General features: G+C 37.3%; 1 protein-coding gene across 1 annotated transcript in view; it reads right to left on the bottom strand.

The window, feature by feature from the left end:
• The window catches only part of LOC139309930 (rho GTPase-activating protein 7-like), an 84132-nt gene extending 67840 nt beyond the window's left edge, over nt 1-16292 (bottom strand). Inside the window, exon 1 of the mRNA XM_070934112.1 lies at nt 16154-16292. Coding sequence (XP_070790213.1) covers nt 16154-16268 — 115 coding nt within the window. The 5' untranslated portion in view covers nt 16269-16292. The remainder of the gene's footprint in view (nt 1-16153) is intronic.
• Nucleotides 16293-27148: the final 10856 nt, after the last annotated feature.

Raw genomic sequence — 27148 nt, 5'->3', positions numbered from 1 at the left:
ATGAGGTAATTATTCATTTTTTAAATATAATTTTAAAGGGAAGATAAAAGCAAATAAGAACTAATATAAAGCAAAAAGCAAAAAGAACAAATAAAATTTCTTTCATTATTCTCATGACTCAATGTTTCTAAGAGGCTTCTGGTTGGCAGTAAATATAGATGCTCTCTTTTCTCTAATCAAGGAAATCAATTTAGCCACCTCTGCAAATTCATCTTCACCAAACATTCTTCCATTGTGAGCAATGCCAAATCTTTCCAGTTTTGTGCATATAAGAATCTCACTGCAGTTATTCATATATAAAAACCAAGTTCCATGATTTTTTCCCCTATATGTGTATCCATCAATCCCATAAGGAAAGCTTCTGCTTTCAATTGTATATTAATCTTGAAGGTCCTGTGAATTAGTCTAAAATTTCCAAAATTGTCTTAACTTTTTTACACATCCACCAAAGATGGGTAACAAATGTGACATGCAGGCCTTTATTCATAAAAGCTGTCCAATCTTCCAAGATGTTAGATGCAAATATCCAAATAATGTCATCACTTTAATTCTTAAAGTCATCCACTCACTTCTTCAAAAACAGCATTTTAAATTTCCATTAAAACTTGTCTGAAATGTTGCCACCTTGTTTAACTGTTCCTTGCTCTCTTTGACTATATTTCTTAAAACTTTCTCCCTCAATCTACATTGCACACTAATTTGATTAATTTCATTTTTTTGTAATAATTGTTCTCATTGTATATTTGCATTTCTTTCCTCATCCATTTCCTCTGACACTTCAACATTCCACCAAGCCTCTTTTTAATACTTCTGTTAAGCATTACTCTTACACTTTTCTGGCACTTTGTAATATCATTCCTTCCACACTGTTCCAAGAAACTTCCACATCATTTTCTTCTATGTCCACTTGAATTTATCTCACTTGAAGGTTAAAATTAATTTAACCTGCTAATACTGTTGTGTACAATACTTGTATTTTTTTCTTCCTACAGTCATGCTACTCTAATTTTTCCCTTCCTTTTTCCTTCTGCGTCCATTTTTTTTCAAGATTCTTTCTTGGCACTGTCATAAAAGTGGTCTCTGCCACATTAGGATCCTTGCATTATTCTTGTGCCTTTCACTAATACTTTCAATTTTTTATCATGATGGATCACATCAATAATCCTTTTAGATTCCTTCCCATGTGCACAAATAAATAATCTTATATTTAAATCATGCATGGGAAGCTAAGCAGTTACCATTAGTATTCATTATTCAATGTAATAATGGAATTCATTTCATTGAATAAAATGAAGGGATTCAGAAAAATAAATTATTGGGTTATTCAAAGAATTCCCTCATTTCATTCCTAATAACATTTTCCTCTAAAACTCATTCATTCAAAATATTGCACAAGTCGTCCCCAAAGGTGACAGAAACTTGACCTTTTTGATATCCAATTTAGGCATTTCATTTATAATTAAATTGATACCATTATTTCCCCATATTAATATATCAATTCCTACACTGAGATTATAATCTCTACTGATCTATAATCTCTAAATAAAGATTAACTTTATTTAAATACATTACTTCCTTCCATTTACTCTTAGTTTTATAAACATATAACTATATGGTTTCCTTTCATGCATCCTATGTCCAAGTAGCAATTTTCTGTATTCAGTGGTTGTCCATGAATGGGGTAGGAACAGGATCAATGAAAAAGAAATCCTTCTCTGTTGCTGCTCCTGTTTGCTGGAATATCACTTCTTCTGAAATCCAACTCCGTGGTCCTCAGGAAAGCCTTAAAGCCCTGGTTCTTCCAGCTGACCCTGGACCAGGATGATTTGTGAACCCAGTGGTATATTATGTGTTTTAAGTTTCTATATTCCATGGAGGAGGAGGAGGAGGCGGAGGATTGTTATGTGATGTTTTTAATTCTCCCTTTATGCCAACTCAAGAAATGTGATGATTAATTGACCATACAAACTGAATCAATCACTCTAATTTTATAATGTGCCAAAAGCTAATTTTATCTGTAATTATTTTGATTTAATAATTAATGTTTGCATGTATGATTAATAGGAGTACATATTTTTCAAAAAGATGCTGATACAAGTTTTACATTAAAATACAAGAAAAAATTATAAACCTTGCTAGGAACTGCCATTTCCCTACCCTACCAGAGCTGCATAATGTATGGATTTGGGAACATCTGGAATTTGGGAGATGTAACGAGCTATGAGGCAATGACTACAGGAATCATGAACCCTATCCCCCCCCACATGAAAACCGAATGAAAGCAAGGAAAGAATCTATGATATTCTTCAGAATATCATAGTATTATTATTGGTTAGATTTTAAATACATCTGTAATAATTTGCCCATGATTTTTTTGACGGCAGCAAGATTACTTTATGCACAAAAATGGGGGACACTTTGATTCCCATAATGAATGAATGGCTGCAAAAGTTGATGGAGTTAACAGAGATAGCTAAATTCACTGTTTTGATCAAAGAAAAAACACAATTACTTTTGTTTCTACTTGGAAACCGCTTCTGGACTTTGTGCTTGAGGGTGGAAAAAAAGTGAAACTTTGATTTTAGATTTTACTGATTAGATAGGTTTGTTGTTATAGAAACGGTTAGTTTACATTATTATGTAAAAGTTGAATTTTGATGCTATTATCTTATTCTACTGCACCAAAGGGAGTCGAAAGTCTATCTCTTTTATTTCTTTTTTGCCTTTGCCCTACACTTTCCTCTTCTCTTCTCCCTGTCTTATTTTCCCACTATTTTCTTTTGTATTTTTGTATGTTATATTATAAGCTAATAAAAGAAGAAGAAGAAATGATTTACCCATTTTTTTTTAAAAAAAGAACTACTGAAACATTGGCAATGATCATTTTATTTGACATATTTGTGAAAGGTACATATTGTTTGCTCTCCAAGTTAAACAGAAAGCTATCTACTTAAGAATTATCCTTAGTGCAAATCCTCCCAGAAACCCTGACATCCTTTTTGAGAGAACATCAACATATCTTCAAGAAATCTTTTGATATAAACACAAGAGAGATAGTCTATTTGCATACCTACAATATCATGTATTCTACCTGAACACTTGTACTTTACCAGAGCAATTCTCTCTCTTGGGACTCTTCAAGTAGATTCAAATGTTGAGAACATTCAAATGTCAATTAACACTTGGTGATTTGGAACTCCTATGATACTACATAACCTACATGTATTTTAATAAAATAAATCTATTTTTTTAATCTGACAAATACATTTGTATTTTGCAGAGTGAGTAGGATGGAGGTGAGCTCATCTCTAATTCTTAAATATGACTTACACTGAATAATTCCTGGTAAAGAATTCTCATTCAACCCTTCCGCCTTAACCTTAATGTGTATTTATATTGCATTTCTATTACAGAGGTTTAGAAATATTTGGATCACATCCTATACTTTTTTTTTTATCTGCAGAGTGGATGAAGCCAGAACTTCATAAGTAGCCAGAATACTATAAATAAAGGAAAGTTTATTTCATTTCGAATTAAGTCACTGAAGCTGAGAAGCATTCATCTGTGGGCTAGCTAACTTATAATTTAGATTTCCAAGGCTGTTCAATTCAACTGCAATTTTGAGTGGCCTTAGAAATCTAAATAATATATAATTATTCTAGAAAGTATTGCTTTGTAATAATGCTAAATGTCAAAAAAGATTTGATGGCGCATAATCAACCAATCAATAACACTGTGATGCTCAGGTTCACAGATTCACAGTTTAGCATATATACCACAAATCGCTGATCATTATCTTGATTTTTTGAACTAGTTTTAGAAACTGCAACCTGCATCAACACATTGCTAGAAGGAAAAGAATACCTCTTAATGCCTTTCTTTTCCAGCAATAACAAGATAAAGGCACTTTGCCACTCTGGTAAGGCAATTTAATAGATCTTGAATATAGTAGAGCTCTCCTCTCTCTAAATCATACAAACAAGAATAATAACCTAGAAAGGATTCCAAGAAGGACACATAATATATCTTGTAGTGAATAGATCTTACATCTTTCGAATAAACAGTAGAAGAGTAGACAGGATTTTATAGTTGGGAAGCCCAGATTCAGCTCCAAACCAGTTCATACATCAGCCATGAAACTCAGTAGGTGGCCTGAGTCAAATCACCATTCCTGAACCCATTCCGACTTAGCATGGAAAAATAACAAAAATAACCACCAATTTAGCAGCTAATTTACTTCCAAACAGACTTATTTTTATCAGAATTTGTGCAAGGCTAAGATGTGGTCATGCAAGGAAGAGTTTATGATAGAAAGGCATTAAGTACTTACTATTCCCAGGAGATATTTTTCCTTTTATAAATATAAATATAAATGTTATTTTTGTTATATGTTCTGTGAACATGGAAACACAGCTGGATTTATTTCTCCACAAAAGCAAAAAGCCCTGAATGTTATTTGAAGAATAATCCATTTGCAAGAATGAAAATTAACATAAATGCATATATCCCACCACTTTTCTTGGCTTTTCACTAGTTTGATTTTTTTTTTTAATTTGATTTATATGCCGCCCTTCTCCGGAGACTCAGGGCGGCTTACAATGCTTTAAGCAATAGCCTTCATTCTTTTGTATATTTTATACAAAGTCAGCTTATTGCCCCCACAAACTGGGTCCTCATTTCACCTACCTTAGAAAGGATGGAAGGCTGAGTCAACCTTGAGCCTTGGAGAGATTCGAACCAGCAGAAATTGCAGGCAGCTGTGTTAATAACAGGGTGCACTAAACCCCTGTACTATCAAGGCTCTTAACAACATTGCTAATTCGTTCATTTGCTTTGCCCTGTCTGAAGACATTTAATAAAACAACTACTTTTGGTGATTCAAAAAAGAACAGAAGAGATGGATCTGATGGCAGAGGAGTGTTTTCTTCTTAGCTCTTTTCTGTTTAAGAACATTGGTAGAAAATTGAGAATAAATAACTGGTTATACAGATGGTGACCATGGGAATCCTTGCTACTGGGATACATTTTTGTACATTTTTGAGATGCTGATCTCATGGCAAGAGTTGGATTTTGCCTCAAAAGAATTAGGAAATGTTTGGAAGTTGCCTTGCCAACCAGAGGACTTTAAGTTGAATCCTAAGGGGAGAGAGAAAAGAACCTGGAAAGTAGTGCAAAATATCCAGAATGCAGTGGCATCCAGAAATTAGTATATATACAGAGATAATGAAGAGAATGGTTTGGTGTAGTGATTAAGGCACCAGGCTAGAAATGGGAAGACTGCCCTAAGAAAGAGATACTGGCCAACTATTTCTGTAATCTTGTCAAGAAAACCTTAAGGACTTGCCAGGCAGTCATGGGGAGTCAACACTCACTCAGAGATACAGACACACACATACACAAAGAATGAATATGTCAAGTAATGCCACCAACAGATTCCAGTGTCTCTATAAAAATGCACAGACTTGGGGAAGAACCTGGAAGAATTGGAAGGTAAATGTGTTTTAGAAGTCTAAGTCACAAATATTTATTCATTTTGAATTATTACTGGAGGTCCAGGCTGCTTAAAATAGTATATTGAATGAATTCCAAATATTTTTGTTATTTTTTTTTTTAAAAATCTAGGAATTCTACAGAAGGATAATATTTCTTCTTGAGTGACAAGCACTTTTCAGCAGCTAATAAGCTTATTTCTGTCAACCAAGAATCAGAGCAGATGGAGCAGCAATATAATTACTTCACTGGAAAAATAGGTAAGGATGTTTCACAATTTCTCTAGCTTTAGATGAGTTTAGGATTCCCTCTGATACACATACTTTTCTAGATATCTTAACCGTACAATAGGCTTAAAATACTGGCTCTCTGTTCATTTTCCCCCCACCAAAAATGGTATCAATGTTGTCTTGCAGTTTGCCACTGCAGAAGACTCTAGGCTAACATATAAACAGGGATGGGATGCAGCCAACCTGTTTTTAAGAAACATGCCTCAGTCTTGTACAGTTTTGAAACACAAAAATCCACATTTCTGGAAAATAACTGGCTACTCACATCAATGCAAAAGAGGCAAAGGGTCTTTCAATCTTCTAGAAAGTCATCCTGAGGAACTGTCTCTTTCCAACTAGGTGATGTGACATTTCTTTCTTTTTTTTCTTCCTTCCTTCCTTCCTTCCTTCCTTCCTTCCTTCCTTCCTTCCTTCCTTCCTTCCTTCCTTCTTTCCCTCCTTCCTAACTCAAGGCAGCAAATATAATAATTCTTCCTCCTCCTTCTATTTTCCCTACAAAACAAAAATCCCATGAGGTGGTTTTGACTAAGTGTAAGTGCCCCAAAGACACCCAATGGAAGTAGAATTCACAATTTACTGATTCTATCCTGGTATCTTAACCACTATACCAGTGATGGCATAGAGAGCACACGTGTGCAGGCAGCACCAAGTGCCAAAAAGGGAGCACTCTTCCGGTTTCCAGCACTGCCACATGCACAAAGGCCAACTGATCATCATGTGCCCATATACACCAGAAACCCAGAAGAGGAACGGGCAACGCCACATGTGCCAAGTGACATGGCTCTGCGTGCCACTTCAGGCACACGTGCCATAGGTTTGCCATCACAGCACTATACCGAACTGGCTATTTCGTGGACTTATTCCAAAATGCCAAGTTTCCATTGTTCCTTTTCTGAAGAATAGAGAAGTTGGGTTAAACAAAGCATCGCTTGAATTTCTGTTATTTGGCAGGGAGGGCTAAGGATAACATTTTATTGCTGCCCAGGTGTTTGTCTTTTAATATCCTTAGTCACACCCTATTATATTTTTCCCCTCCCACCAGTATTATCGTGTTTCCCCAAAAATAAGACCCTGTCTTATATTTTTTTGAACCCTAAAATAAGCGCTTGGCCTTATTGCCATGCGCTCAAAAGCCCAATTGGGCTTTTTTCCAGGGGATGTCTTATTTTGAGGGAAACAGGGTATATATCTTTAAATCCCTTACAAGCAGGGCATGGCTGAATTCAAAAAAAAAAGAAAAAGAAAGAAAGAAAAGAGCACCAAACTACTTCATAGGCAATTGCTGTGTGCATTGATGGAAATGCTGAACAACGTACTTGTTCTAATTTGCAATACACAATCAGGCACGAGAAGCTGCATGGATACTGATGAAAATGGCAGTTATGCTGTTTATATGACAAGACACCACCGCCTTTGGGTGGCTTTTCAGAAGCTTTCCAATGTTGTATCATGTTTTCTCTTCCAAGAAAAGTTAGTATCACTTTCTCCACCAAAGACGATGACAATCTCAGCTCCCTTTTCAATAGTAGAAAAAGGTACCTGCAGCTCCTTTGCTGCCCCCCTCTGGCACACACATGACATACTGGGAGAGATCTTTAGTCAACACAGAAAAAAAAATCTTGGTGTGTGCATCTTTCAAAACCATCATTCAGTGAGAACCGACAGCAGTACAGCTTCCTCAACTAAGCTGAATGGTGTACATTTAACAAAAGCATGGGAAATTATCACATTCTGCACAGCTATCAATTTAAATATGCTCGTTATACATATTTTATAATATTTCTGGTATCAAGTACTGTACGTTCCTTAGCTTACAGGGGTGTCAAACTGGCAGCCCACGGGCCAAATGTGTCATGCTCAGGTCACACCCACCCAGCTCCGCAAAGGGAAAAAATGTCTCAAGACATCACATGATGGCAATGTGACGCCACAAATTTTACACCCGTGGCTTAGAGGATGCCTCTGGGCTATCAACAGATCAGAGGTCACCTGCAGAAATCTTCCCCAAATTTAAATTTACAAGCATTAAAAAGCCTTATTGCATGCACAGCGGCTGTTTGTGATTTGGTTAGCTTGCAACAGAAGGCAAGTATTAGCTAAGGCCTTGTTAGAGCTCTCTGCGCTAATAAGGCAAAACACTGCAAGAATGCATTTCTCAGGACATGAAGGGTCAGAGAAATAGATTTATTGCAGCAAAACTATGAAGCCATTGCGAAAGGGTTCCAGCAGCTGCTATGAATCAAATGCTCTCTGTATGTCTAGCAATCAATGGTCAAATTTCTAGCACTTCTTCCTCCCACACAGTCCATGTAAAGGGTTAGAAGCAAATCCTTTTTTGGGCCAGAGATACAGTTTCCATCTGTTCCTCATTTTGGTAATAGCCTGATCTTCCATCAGGTTGTTTACTTTTGACAGTGTGAGAACTAACTTTTAGAGGACTGTTCATGCTGGCTTCCCCCGCCGGACAATAAATAGTTTAAATTGCTGGTTTGCTGCAGTATTTCCTACAACAGTATCTATCAGTGTCTCTGAGCCTATGTACCCAGTCCCTACTCTTCCTATACTATCCTATTACTCCCTGTCTCTTCAGAATGGAAGAGCAGCAGCCACATGAATTTCTGCTCTGTTTTGATGAAAATGTTTTTATTACCCTGTTTTCTCCAAAATAAGACACCCCCTGATAATAAGCCCAATTGGGCTTTTGAGCGCATGGCAATAAGGCCAAGTGCTTATTTCAGGGTTCAAAAAAATATAATACAGGGTCTTATTTTCGGGGAAACACGGTACATGTGAGGTATTACTCTGCATGCAGCATGATACCTAGAAGGAAAATTAAATGATAGCCTGGATTTTCATCTGAGGTAATTTCTGGTAGAATCCCAAACTAAATCCTGGGAATTGGGTCGGATACATAAGAGCAACATTTGACTATGTGTACCCGGAGAGAGCGCCATTCCAGTGAGAAAAGATTGGATTAAGCAATAATTCATTAACCCACTGAAATGGAAAATGCCTAAACAGTTCCCTGGAAACCGACTTAAAAAGTGGGTTGGCTTCTGCAGCACATTGTAACTGCTTTTGCAAATGTGCTCTTTGTACTGAACAAGTATGTATGCAGTTTGTTTTATGATCCAAAATAGAAACAAATACTAGGAATGGATATACGTAGGAAATTTTAAAAAGTTAACTGTGCCTCAAAGTTTATACCAGCAAACAAAACACAGTTGTGTTTGTATATATAAAGCTGAATTTGATTGTGTTGTAGAAATGCTATTTGTCACTTTATTAATCTAACCATGCACTTTTATCCTAATATTTCCTATTGCACATTTCTTTTCCTAAACAATGCCTTTGCACTTTCCATGTCTGTAAAGACAGAAAACACACTATGTGTCATAGGTCACTGCGATTTTAAAGATTCCACTATGGAATTCAACATGAGAAGAAATTTGAAACAAACTTGACCTGTTTTTCTTTTGAGCCTAGCTAAAGCCAAATGCACTTCCAGAGAATAATTATTTATTTTATTGCTAGATTTTTTTATCCAACCTTTATTACTTTATAAGTAACTCCCGGCAGCAATTTTTTCCCACCACAACAATCCTATGAGGTGGGTTGGGTTGAGAGAGAGTGATTGGCCCACAGTCACCCAGCCAGCTTTCTCACCTAAGGCTGGACTAGAACTCACAGGTTCCTGGCTTCTAGGGCAGCACTTTGACCACTGTACTAAACTGTCTCTCTCAAATATGGTTATTATTATTATTTTGGAGGTGCAGTGATACAGTGATGGCTCTTGAGTGTTAAACCTTGTTCAGTAAATATAATAGCATCAAAACCATCCTCCTTGAACTACTTGCGATAAAGAGGATTCCAACATGAAATCAACTTTAGCAAACTTTGAAAATCCAGAATCCAAAGAGAATAGGTATTTGTGGCCCAATACTGTAAGGGTGTTTGCTTAAATTTCTTGATGAGATACAGTATATAGCTATCTAAATATAAACTTATTATCTGGGTGTCATCTTGGACTCGCAATTCTTGCTTCGGGGGCAAATGGCCAAGGGAGCCTTTGTATAGATTCATCCAGTTGTGCTCATTCCTGGAACGAGAGGTTCTTCATATGTCTACTTATCTTCTAGTCATCTCTCAAATGGAATATTGCAATACTTGGAGCTGCTCTTGAAAATCATTGGGAAGATCCAGCTGCTCCAGAATGTAGTGACATGAGCAGTAATGGACTGCTATGGTATAAACGATACTATGAGCTGCATTGGTTGCCAATTGCTTCCACAGCTATTGCAAGGTACTGTGGCTTACTTATGAAGCCGTTAATAGTATAGGACCTGATTACTTGAGGGATCACCTAACCCTGATTGTTTCCCCTTGTCCAATAAGATCTGGCAAACTGGATACCCTTCAATTCCTCTCAGTTAGATTCTTGGAAGTAACAGTAATTTAGTTGGAAGGGATCTTGGAGGTTATCTAATCCAACCCCCTGCTCACGCAGGAGACCTATACTAGCCTTGCCTATCATGTTTCCTGCCCTCTGGAATTGTATTATCTGTGTGGTTTCTACTATAATTATATTCTGAAAGGTGCTGAAAACACGGCTATTCTCCCAGAGTTGCAGGAGAGCATTTGCAAGATTTTGCCTTGTAAGATTTTGCCTTGTTTTGTATGGCTTTTCTATTGTCCTAGCTTTTTTGTTATGTAAAGCATCCAGAATTGGTTGGAGTTAGGTTTCTTTAAACCTATGTAAATTATTAATATTAAGGCCGCCATTTAAAATTGTCCAATTGGTCTGAAGTATTGCCTATAAAGTACCAAAGGGAAGGAGCTCCACCCAGAGTCTTTCTGTGAGAGAGATGGACAATTTCTAAATTTGATATATAGATATAAATAAAATGAAAAACACCACAAACAGGAACTCTCTGAAACCTATCAAAGTTGTGTTATTCTATGGTCAGGGTTCAGCACAGCATGCAAGAAAAGTGAATAACAGTCCAAATTCCTTTTACTTCTGACCTTTGCTAATCAGCGAGGTAGGAGGCATGATAAAGCTTATACTGTTGTCCAAAGACTAATTGTGATCAGCCACCAGTATCTGCTCACTTGCTTGCTTCCTCTTTCTGCAGCATCAAAAGTAGCTCTTCATAGGAAAAATTGGGCCAAAATGTTTCAGATTTCTTATTAGACAGTGTATGTGCATAAGGAAGAAAAGACAAAGCTGGTAAAAAGTCCTTCCTTTGGAAAACTAATCCTTTCTGCTTCACTATCCAGATATTAGATGCAAAAACAGAAGACAGAGATGGAAGGTGAGAGGCGGGAGGTGAGGAGAGGAGAGGAGAGGAGAGGAGAGTCCCTATTTTCTTATTCTCTTTGCTCCTCCCAATATCCATTTTGAGTACCAGTGAAGGATGGATTACAAAAGAACAAGAAACTATTCCTGTTCCCCCCTCCGCCGCATCTCTTTTTTTCCTCTAGACACATTTTTACCTCATTTGAAAGAAGTATGTCTGCTTTTAAATTATGTTTCTTTTAAAATAATGGAAAATGTCAACCATGCAACATTGAATAAAAAAAGAATAAAACTATTCCTGTATACTTAAGCCTTTGTGGAGGGATGTGGTTTATGTAGTCCATAGGATTATAATGAAAAAGCCACTTCCTTACTTTCTCTCACTTTGCAGCAGTCTTTCATACACCTTTCTTGGCCTGGTAGATGAAATCATTGCAGAGTTGTGTTATCAATAAAGAAAAATATTTGTAGCTCAGGGTTGAAATGGGGAGTCCTTGATGCTTCTGGAGATGTTTCATTACCTAAATTATGTAACATCATCAGTGCTAGTGACTGATGATGTTACTAGTTTGGGAAATGACGCTAGTAGACATCAGGAAAGGAGGACAGGTTGCACCTCCTGCTGTTGATCAAGGCCACAGAGCTAAGTTCCCATTTATAAGAGAGAACAAAAGAAAATGACAACTGGAAAATTTTATTTTAAGACACAAGCTGTTGTGAACCGCAACTCACTGATGCCTTTTATTAAAACTTGTCTTAAGTGCTGATATTCTAATGTTTTGTGATGGCAAAGACTAGTACAGCTCATCTCCCACAATGTTAGAATTCTGCTGATGTTCTCTTACCAAGTAGTGTCCTTAGTCTGCTCTCTTGCCATGAGACAGAGAATGAAAGAGGTGGAGCAATTTCCTGTCCACTCTTAGAAAGAAGAAAACGGCCATGAGAAAGTGCCTGGAGGTTTTCTGGCAAGACCTCCCTCTACCTGAGTTGAAGGAAAAGGAAGTGAGGTCACTGTTTATCCTTTGATCGCTTCTCTAATCAATGAGCTGCCTTTCCTGTAAAGTAGGAGTGACTGCATTAAGCTCCATTTCTCAGATATATGCTTAACGCCATGTGTATTTAGTCAGGCTTTCATTTTCAAAGCAGGAAAAATACCAGCTGTAGGACACCTGTAAGAACATCTTGCTTTCCAGCTGAGATGAACATAAAATGATGGCTACATCACTAAGTGAACGAACCATAAAACCCCTTTAAAAGAAAAATATTTATAAAACCAGTGTGTGGAAGTTAGCCATTATTTACTGTCATTATGCCTGAAGCTTTCATTTCTTTCATGAAAGGAATGCTTTAGTTTCAATCTGAAAATTCTGATTTCTTCCACTAGTGGAAGAAAACTGATTACTTCACATCAGATTAATTGCAGTTGTCATGGCAGAGATTACCTGTACATCCTACCATCAAAGAAGAGGGGGGTTTTCCCCACTCTTTCTTGAAGCAAAGGTGTATTGCCATCTGAAATTTGAGGCACTGTGTCAGCATTAATTCAATCTTCAAATCAATTGCAGCTGAGAGAGACCCTCCTGTGTGCTATTCTGGGTATTGCTTCATGCTTAATTCATAATATAATTGGAGCACAAGAAAAATGTTATGAAGTTACTGAGTAAAGGCCATTATTTCTGTTTTACTTTGATTGAAATTGAGATTTCATGGGGAAAAAACTCCTGTGATGGAGTTCATTTATTTTAAGCACTTGTCCTTCTTTTGCATTCTCTTTTCAGTCTTTTGTTTTACATATTTATTTGGTTCAAGATGACCTCAGAACATTGGAAAGACAGAAAACAAGCTGACCGTAGCCAAAAAGTCAGAACAAACTACTTTTGTTCAGGCAGACAACACATACAAGAATCCATCTGTGACCTTCCCATGTTGATGGATAATATTCATTTGGATGTTAGTCTTCTGCTGTTAAGAAGCCTGACTGTACAAGGTTCTGAAAAAGTATAATTCCATTAAGCCCTAGATGGCCATGTCAGGTCTTCTGAGGCATGCATCAAAACATTCTTCATTGCATCAGACCTTCCACAGATATATTCTTGCATCTCTGCATACCTTCTTTTATGAAAGTTTTGAGGGTGGAAAGATGAAGACAGTATCTCTCGAAATGTAAGAGGTTTCATCACCACCCCATAAGAATAACCATTCACTTTTCTAACTTATACTGAATAGTAGTTAAAGAAATTCATTGGTCCTAAATCACTACCAATAGAATTGTATCTCTGTCTTGGTCATGTTCAAATGACTAAGGGGAACTGTTTTCTTATAAATGTATTGAACACATTTGTATTGGGAATCTCCCATAGCGTCTTAGTGAAAGACAAGGAGATTGCTGACCAGCAGACAACTTGGGGAGAAGAAAACATTATGTTCTGCAGCATCCACAAAAATCAAGCAGAAATAAATGATGGTAAGAATTCAGTTTGGCAATAATAACTATCTTTATTATATATTGATGTCTAATTTAATTCCTATGAGGCAAGGAAATATTATGTACAACTGGTTTTGACAGATCCATTCACATGTGTAATTACAGCCATGTGTTCTTGCTTTGGTGAGCTAATTTTTTTTTTTAAAAAAAGTTAAAATTTTGCTATTGTTTGAAATAATTGCTCAGATTCTACAGAAGAGTGGGTGAGTTCTCTCTCTCTCTCTCTCTTTGAGCTAATGGCAAGCAGTACTCTCTCCAAATGAGTCCTTTTCAAATACTTGAGATGTTTCAATTTCCCTACTGCTGAGTTACCAGCTTTAATTTGCTGCCAATCCCTAGCTTCCCTCTACTGCCTCTGTTCCAGATCATTGGATAGAATATAGATAGAGAGATAGATAGAAAGACAGAGATAGAGAGATAGAGATAGGAACATAGTATTAAAAAAATAAACTGCTATTGTCTTTCACAGATCCAAAAGCCCATCAGTCAACAATACTCTACCCAACCCTTTATGGAGATAACAGCAGAATGACAACAGATGTTTTCTGGGCAATCAGAGGGCAAAGGGCAAAAGTTGTGTCCTGAAATGACCAAACATGAAATGACCTTTCTGATCCAACCTATTATTGGCATTCAACCTCATCTCCGACAAAAGTGTAAACATATTTTACATGTCTTGTGGCTGATGGTGGATACTCTTGGCTTTAAAGAGAAATGTTACAGTGCTATCATTGCAGAAATGTAAACGTGTCTCACTAATTACATAAAAATGAAACAGTGGCATCCTAGGGACTAGGCAGGGGGAAAAAAGGACACTGCAAGGAATGCTTTTGCCATTGTTAGATGAAAGTGGAGAAAGGCCCTGAATTCTGGATTATAGGCCTTTTTTGAGTTTTTGCTATATAAGATATTCACTTATTTAAAAAACCGAGCTTTAAGGTGTTTTTATTTTTATTGATGCAAGTAGATGTGTGCAGTGTGGGACTCAAATTTCAGAGTCCTGGCAACAGGAATTGTTGTCTATATTTTTTCCACAGAACACTTGATTGCTTTCACTTTCACTTTCCTGCCCTCATCTTTATCCAAGTTTTTACAGAGTACAACCAAATCTAAAAAGTTCAAGGCCACATAAAGGATTTCTCAATGTTACTGTATCTTCTGTGACCCTTGTTTGTTCTTCCTGCCATTTGTGAGTCCTGCCCTACCCCCAAAAAGAACAGTCCCGTAGGGCATTCCCTTGACAGATAAAGAGAAAACAGATCCAGAAAGCAGAATAAACTTCTAGCGTTACAGAGGTTGAATAAACATTCTGCTGCTTTAATCCATTCTAAATCTCTGACTTCTTTGTCTTAGAACTGCATTCTGAGCTCCTTATTATTACCACGAAAATCTTATCCTCTTACTATATGCAAGCCTCTGCTTAAAAGATGCTAACCAGGACCCAAATGAATAAATAAACTCTAGAGGAATGAATATACAATATCAAAAATGAGTGCCCTACTACTTGTTTTTATGTTCACTTGAATGTGGCAAAGCGGTCATGTCAAGAAGGGAAGTAGCTAAGAGACCCTCTTAAGTGAAGAGATGGGCATACACATAGTCCTGCTTCACTTACCTGTGAAGTAGAATCTTGTTCAGACTGAATGGAACCACCTGAAAGTAAACATCAAAGCTGCCAAATTACATACCTACATCTCAGCAAAGTTGGAAAGGACCAAGAGCTGACATTTAAGCTAGGACAAGCTCAACACTTTTTCCAGTGTTAGCACAGAAACATAATTCTTCTTTTGAAGATTGGAATGTCCTTCCAATAGAACCATATGTAAGAGTTACAAAAGCTCAGGCTAAAAAGCCAATATGTCTCGGAAACAGTGTTCTCTAGGAGCAGTACTTCATTTAGAATACGTTTCTCAAATATTTACTTGGTAGTACCAGATTTCCCCACTGAGTGTCAGAGTATCAACACAACCATCTTCTCACGATCACACCACCAGTTAGGATTTGTCGGTTTTTTTCCATATGTATTTAGATTGATGCTAGAAGCCTACAATATTATATATCAATGCAAATACATAATGGATGGATAGATAGATAGATAGATAGATAGATAGATAGATAGATAGATGATAGATAGATATTTAACATAAAACTATTCCAAGTGTCTTCACTTTGTTCTTAGGCTTTACATAGTAGCTATTTACAGTTGCCAGATTTGCAAAGTGGCATTTAGGGAACAGAACTAGTGGGTAATTTTGCAAATCCCCTGTTCCACCCAGATCCCATATGCCATCATGTCCTGTACTGCATATTTACTTGATACATCTCAGCGCATGAAGCTTGCTTTGTGTCAATGTTAATAAGAAAAGAGACCATGCCCAGCAGCTTTTGATACTCAGCAGGTACTTTGAGACCAAACAATCTGCAACACCTAGGTGTCATGTGGGAACCCAAGCTTCCCCCCCCCAAAAAAAAACCCAATCAGGTTTTGGCCACATGATGCATGCAATGATGCATGCAAGAGATCTGTTAAGCAAAGCAGAATTTGTCTTGCATTGGAGCTTTATCAGTATAAGAGCTCAGGCAACTAACCTGATAAACGCTTTTCACGTGCACTCTTCCAAAAGAGATCCCAGGCTTTGTTGGTAGAGACCCTGATGTGCTCACTGAAGGATCTCCTCAAGTGAGACTTCTCTGGATATGCCATCCTCCCTCTTCAGTCCACAGGGACACAGCCAGCCATTAAGATCCAACTAAGCAAAAGTTTGCCATCATTGCCGGTGCCGTCCTGTCAGCTTTCTCCTTTTAGATCAGACAGAAGAAAAAGTTGCTCTGGAAGAAAGTCTGCATGTAATTTGTTAACACCCCTCAGAGACTGGGGAGTGGAGGGGGGGGAAGTGGGGGTGGGAGAGAATCAGGAGGAGGAGGAAACTCCTTCCAAACAATCTGGGGTCAGGCTGAAAAGGAAATAGCAACCCAATAGAGTCTCTTCCCCCCCCTTCTCCTCCTTCAACTCTGAGCACAGCTTTGCATCTCAGCTGCCACATTTTATAAACATGGTCATTGCTCTGCTGTGCAAATAAAAAGCATTAGGCAACCACACAATAACATGTCAGGCAGCACTCTGTACCACTTCCAGGGTTTGCTGATTTAACACCATGTGAAAAACTAGCTTCCTCATTTTCCAGTTCTCTTGACTGTTCTGCAGCTCTTTTATGTGTGAGAATAGCAGCCCTGGGGAGAGACCAAAGAGCCTATCTGAGCCAGCATCCTGTTTCTCACCATGGCTATCCAGATGTGTCCAGATGTGTCCATATGGACAGCAGAGCATGGCAATTGCAATTCCTTCTTTCTGGTCTAACACATATAGACATCCGGGAATTTATCAAGACTGCACTTGGAGGATTCGTTCATTAACAGAAAAGAATCCCTTCGAAAGGCCTGTTAAAGTGCAGAGACATCACACAGGTAGTCCTCAATTTATAACCACACAACTGGGACCAGAATTTCTGTCACTAAAGAAGGTGGTTGTTAAAGGAGTCGTGCCCAATTTTGTGACCATTTTTGCTATGACGAGTTGTTAAGTGAATCGGGTGCTTGTTAAACACATCCAGCTTCAACCTTGACTTTCCCCCATGCTGAGCCATCACGCCCCTGCCATCCTTCTACGTGACTCCAAGATGCTATCCAGAATCCAATGGTGATGATAGACTAGTTACCAGTAAATTGATCTCTTCAGCTAATTAATGTTTATTATACCCACAAAAATATTTATCCTCAAAAATTTGGCATTATTTTGGTGGCTTACACTAACACTTTCATGGAAAGACCATTCCAACAGTTCATTTTCTTCTTTCCTTTAAGCTCCTTACCTTCAAGCAAATATTCTTTTCACCATTTCTTTCTTTTTTCCCTTCTGATCTTAAGGGAAATGGCAGAACATTCCCAGCCTCATGATCTGTCCAACATACCAACAAAGTTTAGGATGCTAAACTGAAGAAATCCAGGTTCAAATTTCGATTAATCTATCCACCCAAAGTCTGGGTGACTTTGGTCTACTCAAAAGAGCTGTGGTGGCGCAGTGGTTAGAATGTAGTACTGCAGGCTAACTCAGTGCTCATTCCACGAGTTCAATTCTAAGCAACTCAAAGTTGGCTCAGTCTTCCATCCTTCCCAGGTCAATAAAATGAGGACCCAGACTGTTGGGGGCAATATGCTGACTCTGTAAACCACTTAAAAAGGGCTGTAAAGCACTGAGAGGAGGCATATAAGTGTAAGTGTTATTGCTAGTGCTATTACTTCTGTATTCAACCTACTTCATACCAGATAGTTATGGGTACAAAATATGAATAACTATATATTGTATTTCACTTTGGTTTCTAGCTAGTTTAATTACCTATCAAGTTGCCCTAATAACAGTTCAAAGATGTGGAGATGTTTTGCACCTGTGACTTGTCAGGCTATTTCTCAATGCACATCTAGCATTTTCTAAAAAAGCACTAAACCTGAGTCCAGAATTAGCTTGCATGACAGATCATTACTGCACAAGAGGAGCATATGGTGAAGTGGTAGAGAAGGACTGATAACAAGCTAGCTTTGTCCTTGATTAGTGCTGAAAGGAAATGGTACCAGTGCCATGGCCAGCAGCACCCAGAAATAGCCCACAAATTAGGCAAAACAGCACTCCCTCCAGATCTATATGCAACTTAGCTATAAAATCGTGCATAATTTTATTGTAGAATTATCAGCTGAAGCACTGATTTATTTTCCTCTGTTTCTGAGGCACAGTTAATGTCAGTTTTTCAGTAGTGGCACCAAGGTTGCAGGATATTTTTCACCAAGTAAATTTTTGCTATTTCTTTTTTAGCTTTCCCAGAAAAGCAACCCCTGAATTTTTTGCAGGGGGAGTGGGATTTTGCTGTTCTAACAAGGGGATTTCAAGAAAAGCATTATGTGCTATATATTAGGAAAAATAATGCAACAATAGGAGCTGTTTGATGGCAAAACAGACTATCTTGGGCAGTATATCTTTGTTATAATTTTACAATAGTCTATGGATGCTATGGGACTCAATTTTTTGCATTGGCAATTCATTACACCAGACAACTTTAGTGATATTTTCAAGTTTATGAATATCAGATATTCCAATTTTCATCAGTCTCAGTTTGTATCATCAATGATCTGGGGTAACAGGAGCTATAATAAAACAACATGTGATTGTTCATCCCTTTAGGGATATGATATTTTTATTCAATTGACATTTGGATTGAATTTTGTTTCTGCTGCTGCTACTAATAGATCGAATGCTCTTGGTTTTTGCTTTCAGCTCTTTTGTAAATGATTTTGGTTTTATTATCTACATATGTCATTTTTAAAGCTAACTTGTAAATTCCTTGGGGGAGGGGGTTTATAGCAAATTAGTGGAATATACCATAAAATGAACCGATATAACAACTTCTGCAGAGATTGTAATGCTGACAGGAAACCAAATTCTATTCTAGAACTAAATTAAGTAATGGTAAAAAAACTCAACTAAGAGATCTTCCTTCAAATGAAATAAGAATAAATAAAAAAGACAACAAATATTGGTTAGTGGGCATTGCACTACCTGGGCACAGTAGAAGAGAAGAGAACGAGCTGGATAAAATCACAAAATACAAATACAGTAGAACCTCTGGTCATGACCATAATTCGTTCCATAACTTTGGTCGCAAACCGATTTGGTCGTGACCTGAACCTAATTTTGGAAATTTGGTGCTGAAGGGGAAATCGGCTGCGAAAAAAAATTGTGAAATTTTTGGTTAGAACCTGATTTGGTCGTGGTCAGAAGCTTTCGTGACCAGAGGTTCTACTGTACTTGTAAATATAAGTGGCAGATAAAGCAAAGATTGTTCTAATAATAATAATTTGCATGCAATTCCAAAACATTGGGAGCCTTACTTGAACAACATCAGGACTGACAAAATCACTGTCAATCAATTCCAAAAGGTAGCTTTACTTCAAACAGCTTACATCTTGCAATTATACCTTCATCACTATGAAACAACAATAACTGGGAGCACTGAGGATGCTACCTAATTTGGGTAATCAAGCACTTGCAAGAAAACAACCAAGCTCAAAGACCACAGAGAGGACCCTCACAATGACATCTGACAATCTCAGGTCCTTGGGAGGGACTTAATTGGTGGATAAAAATGTAAAATCTAGGCTAAATGCCTGGCTGCCTGTGTACCCAACTATAAATAATAATAAATAATAATCAACAATTCATTATTTAAAACCTCCTTGACAGATTTGTACATTGGGCCACAGCCAACAATACAATATTTAGCGATGACACATATAAAGTCCCTACATAGTGGGGGTAGGAAAATAAAACTCATAGGCACAGGATTGAAGAGATCTGGCTTGGCAGCAGCAATCTACATAAGAAGTCAGTTGACCATAAACAATCACTGTGAAGCAACAGCTAAAAAATCCGATATAATCTTGATCTGCCATTAATAGAAAATCTGCATCTAGATTATGGAAGATAATCGTTCCATTATTCTGTGTCCCAGTGGGGCTTCCTTTTATTGTTTCCAGTTTGGGGTCCAGTACTTGAGAAGAGATATTGAAATCCTGAGGTGGGTTCAAAGGAGAGCTAAGGGGCTTGAGAAGTTGGGCATTTTTAGCTTGCCAAAGAGAAGATTGAGGGGAGGTAGAAGAGGACATGTTTGTTCTCTGTTGAAAACAATGGCAAGACAAGGGTGATTGAATTGAAATTAAAGTAGATTTGGGTTTCCACTGCCAAAGCAAAGGGGTTTGAGGTGGTGGATTTCTCACTGCCTCCATATGTCTCTCTTTGCCCCAAGAAAATACAGTTTGCAACATTCTCTGAACTCTGGCCTATTATCTTAAGAATCACAAATTGTAGTCTGGGAAACCATAGAAATCAAAACAAATAGAGGAAGAATTGAATTGATTTTTTAAAACACTAAACCTCCTCAAATTCATTTGATAGTGGCTGGAGTCTTTATTTTGTTGGTTTGTTTTATTTTTCTTATAGGCAGTCAAGCAAGCAAACGACAACTTTTGCCAGTGTTTTTGGGCAAGATCATGCTATGTTTGGTAAACAGTTCTAAATTGCAGTAAACAGTTTTGCTTTTAAACAGGCCATACTGTGCTTAAATGCTCACCAGAGAATTCATGTATGTACATAGTTTCTTGGTAACTACATTGGGAAAGCATTGGGAATCACATTTCTTCATTCCGTACATCATTATAACTGTCTTTTTTCCATTACAAACACCAAGGATAGGAGAAATAAATGGCTTAGCAGAATGATGGCACTGATTAAATGAAACAGAGTCCATTAGAATTTCAATACTTCAGGATCAAGATAGAGTAGCAAATTATTATAGCAAAAAGAATTGTAAAATTATTTTTAAGTGGAAAAATATGGACACAACAATTCTTTAGTGCCACTTATCTGCTTTAAGTAAAGCAGATTTTAGGACACCCAGTTTGGTGTAGTGATTAAGGAATTGGCCTAGAAATCAGGATATTATGAGTTCTAGTCCTGCCTTAGGCCAATCACTTTCTTTCAGACCAACCCACCTCACAGGGTTGTTTTGTGGGGAAAGTAGGAGGAGAAAAGAGTATTAGGAATGTTTACCACCTTGAGTTACTTATAAAGTAATAAATAAAATATAATAAATAAATAAACAAATAGGTGACCTTGAACCAGTCACCGTCTGCTCTAAGAAAGAAGCAATGGTAAACCACTTCTGAAAAACCTGACCAAGAAAACTACATTTGGTCCATCAGTTGCTTAAATGGATCTAGCTTCTCTGCAGAGGAGGAGGACATAATAGCATCTCAAGGAAACCATGATGTGACCATAACAGGGTAAATAATGACAGATCCCCCAACAGATCATCTTGCCATTGCACCAACAAGTAAGATCATATCTGGCAGGTGACCACCGCTTAGTTGGGCCTGAGCTGATTTGGGATAGGCCCATGGTAGCCACTTGGGCTGCTTCTGAGGCCAAACTCATGGATGGCAGATTGAAGTCCCCCAGCCTGAAATGGCCTCCAGTAGGTCAGGTAGGGAAATTGCCACATTGCAAGGAGGCTTGTATGGTAGCAACAATCCCAACTGACCCAGTGAGCCCAACTTCAGAAATGGGGTCTCAAAACCAGAAAGTTGGGGAGCAAGGCCCCTGAAAAACCAAACAGATTCTCAGATCACCAATGCCAGCCCACCTGCCCATTTACAATTCTTGAAATAAATCATCCATCCATCATTTAAGATTTGTCTGATCTTCTTAATCATTTAAGAGTAAAGGATGATATTCCTCTCACCCATACTGAATTAGAAGAAAAATGTAAGCTTCATTTTTGGTGCTAATACACACTAGCATGCTTCAGATTTAGTGTGTCAGATCTGGACACCAAATATCACAGATTGTCAGATAAATTTCCAAAAATGTCCACAAATCTTCAAAGTATTGTTTTATAAGATGGGTTATATCCTCAAAGCTACTAAAAAGGATTTAAAAAAAAGAATAGAACAATTAATCAGTGGAACAACTTGCCTGCAGAAGTTGTGAATGCTCCAACACGAAGTTTTTAAGAAATTGTTGGATAACCATTTGTCTAAAGTGGTATAGGATTTCCTGCCTAAGCAGGAGGTTGGACTAGAAGACCTCCAAGGTCCCTTCCAACTCTGTTATTCTATTCTAATTCTTTCAGCAAAAAGACAACAATCAGATGCCAAAATTGAACGTCAGGCTAATATTGCGATGTGTTACTACTTTGTTTACCCATCAGTTTTCATGAATATTTGGAAATGTGGTTGTCTTAAGATAGCAATATTAGTTGGGCACCTAGTTTTAAAAAGGCGAGTGAAATGTAATTTGATGTGTGGCATCAGAGGCTGAGAAAAAAAAGGAGGAAACTCTCTTTTTGTCTATTGTAAACTCCTTGCATGAGCTGAATCAGTCCTTTGGACCCCAGCCAATGTTTAGGGAGACTGTAGCTATCTTTGACCATGTTCATGATCTCTAAGAGTAGACATATGTCAGTATTTTAAACAGGAAGTTTCTTTATAGGAAGTGAGAGCAAAATAGAGAGAAAAATGGGAAGAACTATGTCAAACTTGTGATCCATTAAAAAGTTCTGGATGCAACAAAGCTACCCAGACTTGATACTATTAAGAGACATGAATTTTACAAATAAAGGTAAACTTTATCTCTCTATTGCTGCCTTCTTGGAAAAACGTTTCTTGTACATGAAACATATTAAGGATATTATGAGTTGTTTGCTTTTGGCTTAGCATCATGTGAAAGATCCTGTCAAGGAAGGAAATCTCTGTAAAATAGTTTACAAATAATATGAAATATTGGATGGTTTTGCTCATCACACTAAGCCCAAAATAAACAAATCATGTTGTAATTTAAGTGCAATTTATGAACTTGGTTTTCTCTTCTCTCATCCATTGGCACTGGAGCACCCTAAAAATGAAATCATGCTCTCAATGTATTTCCAAATGAACTATAAAAACAGCAAGTCCTACCTTTCTCTACTGTTTCTAACACTTCCTTGGTTGTTCCAGCTCTATCCTGAAACTAACTAAGCTTCCATCAAGTTCATATTGAATAAAGTTTTGCTAATAATACAGTGTAAAGCAGAATCTACCTGTTTACTTAGTGGTAGCAATTTATCTTCCTTTTGTTTAATTTCAGTGTTATAGCATTCTGAAGTCTGCAGAATCTCATGATTTGGCAAGAGAAGTAAAAGTTAGAGCCAAATGAGGCTCCATTCCTGCCAGAACAAAGGTTCCTGAACCAATTGTTAATCAAAATTCTACTTGTCAGGAGAAGGAGAAAGAGAAAGCCAGTCTAAAACAAGTGTTATTAAACTAAAAAGTGATAGTTAATGCCACTTTTCTTTGTGGGTCCATTGCATGCTCCCAGAATGTGCTTTTGAGCATTTAGAGGCTGTGAACAAGATTTCAAGTGTGTGGGAAGAAGGAAACATGTAGATGAAAAGAGAAGAAGAGGATGAGAATAAGTCAGCTAAAGTGATACAAAGCTTGTTTCAATGTTTTTGCTTTTTTTTTTTAATAGTTGAAATGATAGTCCAGAAAATTTGAAGGATTCATTATTCAAATTCAGTAGGGAAAGGCTGCATTTCCCTACTGAATATGAATAATAATAATAAAACAATGGGTCACAAGACAGATGAGTAACATCTTCAGCTCAAAATAATAAGAGGTAGTTCTTTCTTACACAAGCAGAAACTATCTCTGTAAAAGAGGAAATCATACTATCACGCAAAGCAAAACAATTCCTAAAACTATGGTAGAGACAGGGAGGTTGAAACTTCTGGGTTTTTTTTTCACATTCCAAGCACTGTTTTTCTTTCAGAAGTACTTGGCGTTTGCATGAATGCATCTTCAAGGGTCTTTTTCTGCTTAGAAAAAAATGTATATGCTGCCTTGAGTAGCAAAGATTGCCCCATCCCTAAGAACATACATCATTACACCTTGCCCAATGGGCTTCATTTTGTTTATTATTTAAAATATTTATAGTTTAAATCTTATGCACTATAACCCTTATAGGATTACAAACAACAATAAAAGTAGTTTTAAAAAAAGTTGGCTTCGAGATTTTATTTATTTATTTGAGTTATAGCCTGCCTGTCATTTAGAACTCTTTCCTCCTCACAACAAGCCTGTAAGGAAGAATGAACTAAGACAGGGGTCGGCAACCTTAAATACTCAGAGCCATAAAGGTCCTAACCGGAAGCCCCCCATTAAATTCTGGAACTGACCGTAAATCCAGTTCCTCCATCATAGAGACTCCTCCTACCGCAGCGCCCTTTTTCCTCTACCTGCCCTAACCTATCAATTATGGAGCTGACCAGGGACAGGGAGCTGCAGCAGAGCTGCAGCAGAGGGATAAAAGAGCCACATGCAGCTCCAGAGCCAAGATTGCTGACCCCTGAAATAAGAGCACGTGACTGGCCCAAAGTCACCCAGTGAATGATTGTAGACAGACAAGAAAACCAGGGTGTTCTGGCTCCTAGTCCAACATCATAACTGCTTCTATACCAACTGCATAGTTGTGTTCCTGAGCTAGGAAGCCTTTTTCATAGTAGCTCATGTTGTAGTAACCTCCTGTTTTGATCACTACAATGCACCTGCCTGGACTGCCCTTTAAAAGCATTTGGAAGCTGTAGCTGACTCAGAACAGTGATGTATGTTATCTTGTTGAACCAGGAGTTGTGCCTTCTCTGTGGAATACAACCTCTTCAGAAATCCAGATGGCTTTGTTCTTATTTACTTTTTGAAGGCTTTGAAGACCTGCCTATTTCGTCCAGTTTTGGGGCCAAGTGATCAGGTGAGCTCTTTTGTCCATATGGCTTTTCTGTTTGGTTTTTGGTGTTGTTATTGTTGTTGATTTGTTTTAATCATGGGCATTATGGGTTATATGCAGATGCTGTAATTATTGTTTTAATCTTGTACCGCCCACAGTCATTGTTATGACATGGGAGAACATATCATTCTTTAAATGAATAGGAAGAGAAGAGTACTACAAAGGATATTTACAGTGAAGAAATGTTCCATCTACTTGAGATTGACTTAACAGTGCTTCAAATTGACCTAACAGACCACTTGTATTCTTTGGAACACATTCTAAGTAAGCAACATAAGTTTGTTCTAATTCTATCACTTAGGTCACATTCATTAATATAAGACTGTTGACATCTTCTGATCAAAATTTCAGCCACACACTACCTGAAAAGCTTCAGAATTTACATGGTAGTTTTTTTTTAAACCAGGCCATGTTTTGCCAATAATATCCGTTTACAGGGGCAGATACAAACAGCTTATATAGTCAAATATAAAACTAAAGAGCAAATATTGAAATAATGATTGCATTGAGAATGGTTATTTAGAATGAAGAAGAAGGGCTTACGCATAATTCTGTTCAGGGCTGTAGAAAAATTAGATCTGATTCAAATTGCAATGTTTATATTTTAACTCACTTGTCTTTTCTATCTTGCTGAGAGAAACTGAGGCAGGAAGAAAACAGGAAAGGGAAGAACTCTTCTAAGAATATTCACTATTTCCCTTCATTTCACCTTCAACAGAGTTCAGCACAGTTTATATAAAATCCTTGGTCATTACTCTTCAGAAACAAACCTCTTCAGGTTTTGAAAATTAGCATTTGGCATACAGATTTATTAAATTTGGACAAAGAAGGTTCTTATTCTTCCCCACCCCTGCAACTTATTTAATTATCAAAATCTTTAAATGTATTTGCAAGTTTTCTGGCATTTGCTTGCAAGTATATTTTTAAAAGGGATTATATCACCACTTCCCCTACTTGTGCCAAGATTCATCTTTCCCTGATGGGCCTCTTCAAGATGCTGGAAAGGCCTGCTTATTTTCGTCTTCTTCAGACTTGCACATATGAGAAGGCAAAAGGTTTGTCTTCAAACTCAGTATAAGACCAAGAGTTCTTCTACTGGGATTGCAAGATAAATATTCTAAGGGAGAACACCGGCTAAGGCCTGTCTTCTCCTAGCGGTCAATTCCAAATCATTTCCTTATGGGAGGCTTCTGTATGAGAAAATAAAAGACTGGGCTTCAGAGGGCTCAGTCAATCCTGTCTTATGAAATGATGGATAGATGCGTTTTCCCCCTTTTTTTTGTTGTTCAGATTTGATTTTCTTTTTTCCTATCTTTCCTTTAAAGCAAAGCAATTAAAGTATTGAAGCGGGCAAGACAGGTTGGATGGATGATTTTTCTTTTTTGTTGTTCTGAGTTGCTTTTCCTTTTCTCTCTCTCTCTCTTCCTTTTTTCTCCCCCCCTTTTTGTTTTTAGATAGGTGATATGATTAGAAATTAGATAGGAAAGAAAGAAAAAGTCTTTTAATAAAGGGTGATATGATCAAAAGTTAGAATAAGTGATAGGAACAAGAGAAAGGGGAATATTAGTGTATACATTTTTATATCATAAAATGAAAGTAATAACAAGAGAAAACGTGGAATAATTGAACAATGATAGAACATAACTTAATGCAAGTGTGTATTATTATTAGAAATACATAAGCGGATTGAATGCAATGATTATGATTAACTTGGTTAGTTTTATTTGTATTAGAATGTATGGCAGCCAGGTACCACACTGTTCATGCATTGATTTGACATTTTTATAAAAAACTTTTTTAAAAATCCTGCCTTATGAATAAAAGTAAAAAAAATAAGATATTTCATGTATATGTTTGATAGGTTAAATGTGATATTCTATCTCTCATTATTGTGAGGAATTACAATTAGAGCATGCAGTATATAGAAAATGGGCATGCAGCATGTGGATAATGTTGGTTCTTGCCCTGTTCTCTGATTTGTAATGGTATGTAGGCTGGTCAATGTTAGCATGGAAAACAGCTTTCTTGACAAGTTATACTGCTCCAAGAATGGGAGACACTGAAGACAAATATCTGAATAGTTTATTCAGGACACAATGCAGGGCAATGTATAACCACATTTTCCCCCCTAACACAGATACATACCATTTCCAACAGTAGAA

Source organism: Pituophis catenifer, unplaced genomic scaffold, assembly GCF_029215685.1.
Source record: "Pituophis catenifer annectens isolate HBS135680 unplaced genomic scaffold, rPitCat1.0.hap2 SCAF_2, whole genome shotgun sequence".
In the NCBI taxonomy this organism is placed as follows: domain Eukaryota; kingdom Metazoa; phylum Chordata; class Lepidosauria; order Squamata; family Colubridae; genus Pituophis; species Pituophis catenifer.
This window is presented reverse-complemented; position numbering and strand designations above follow the sequence as displayed.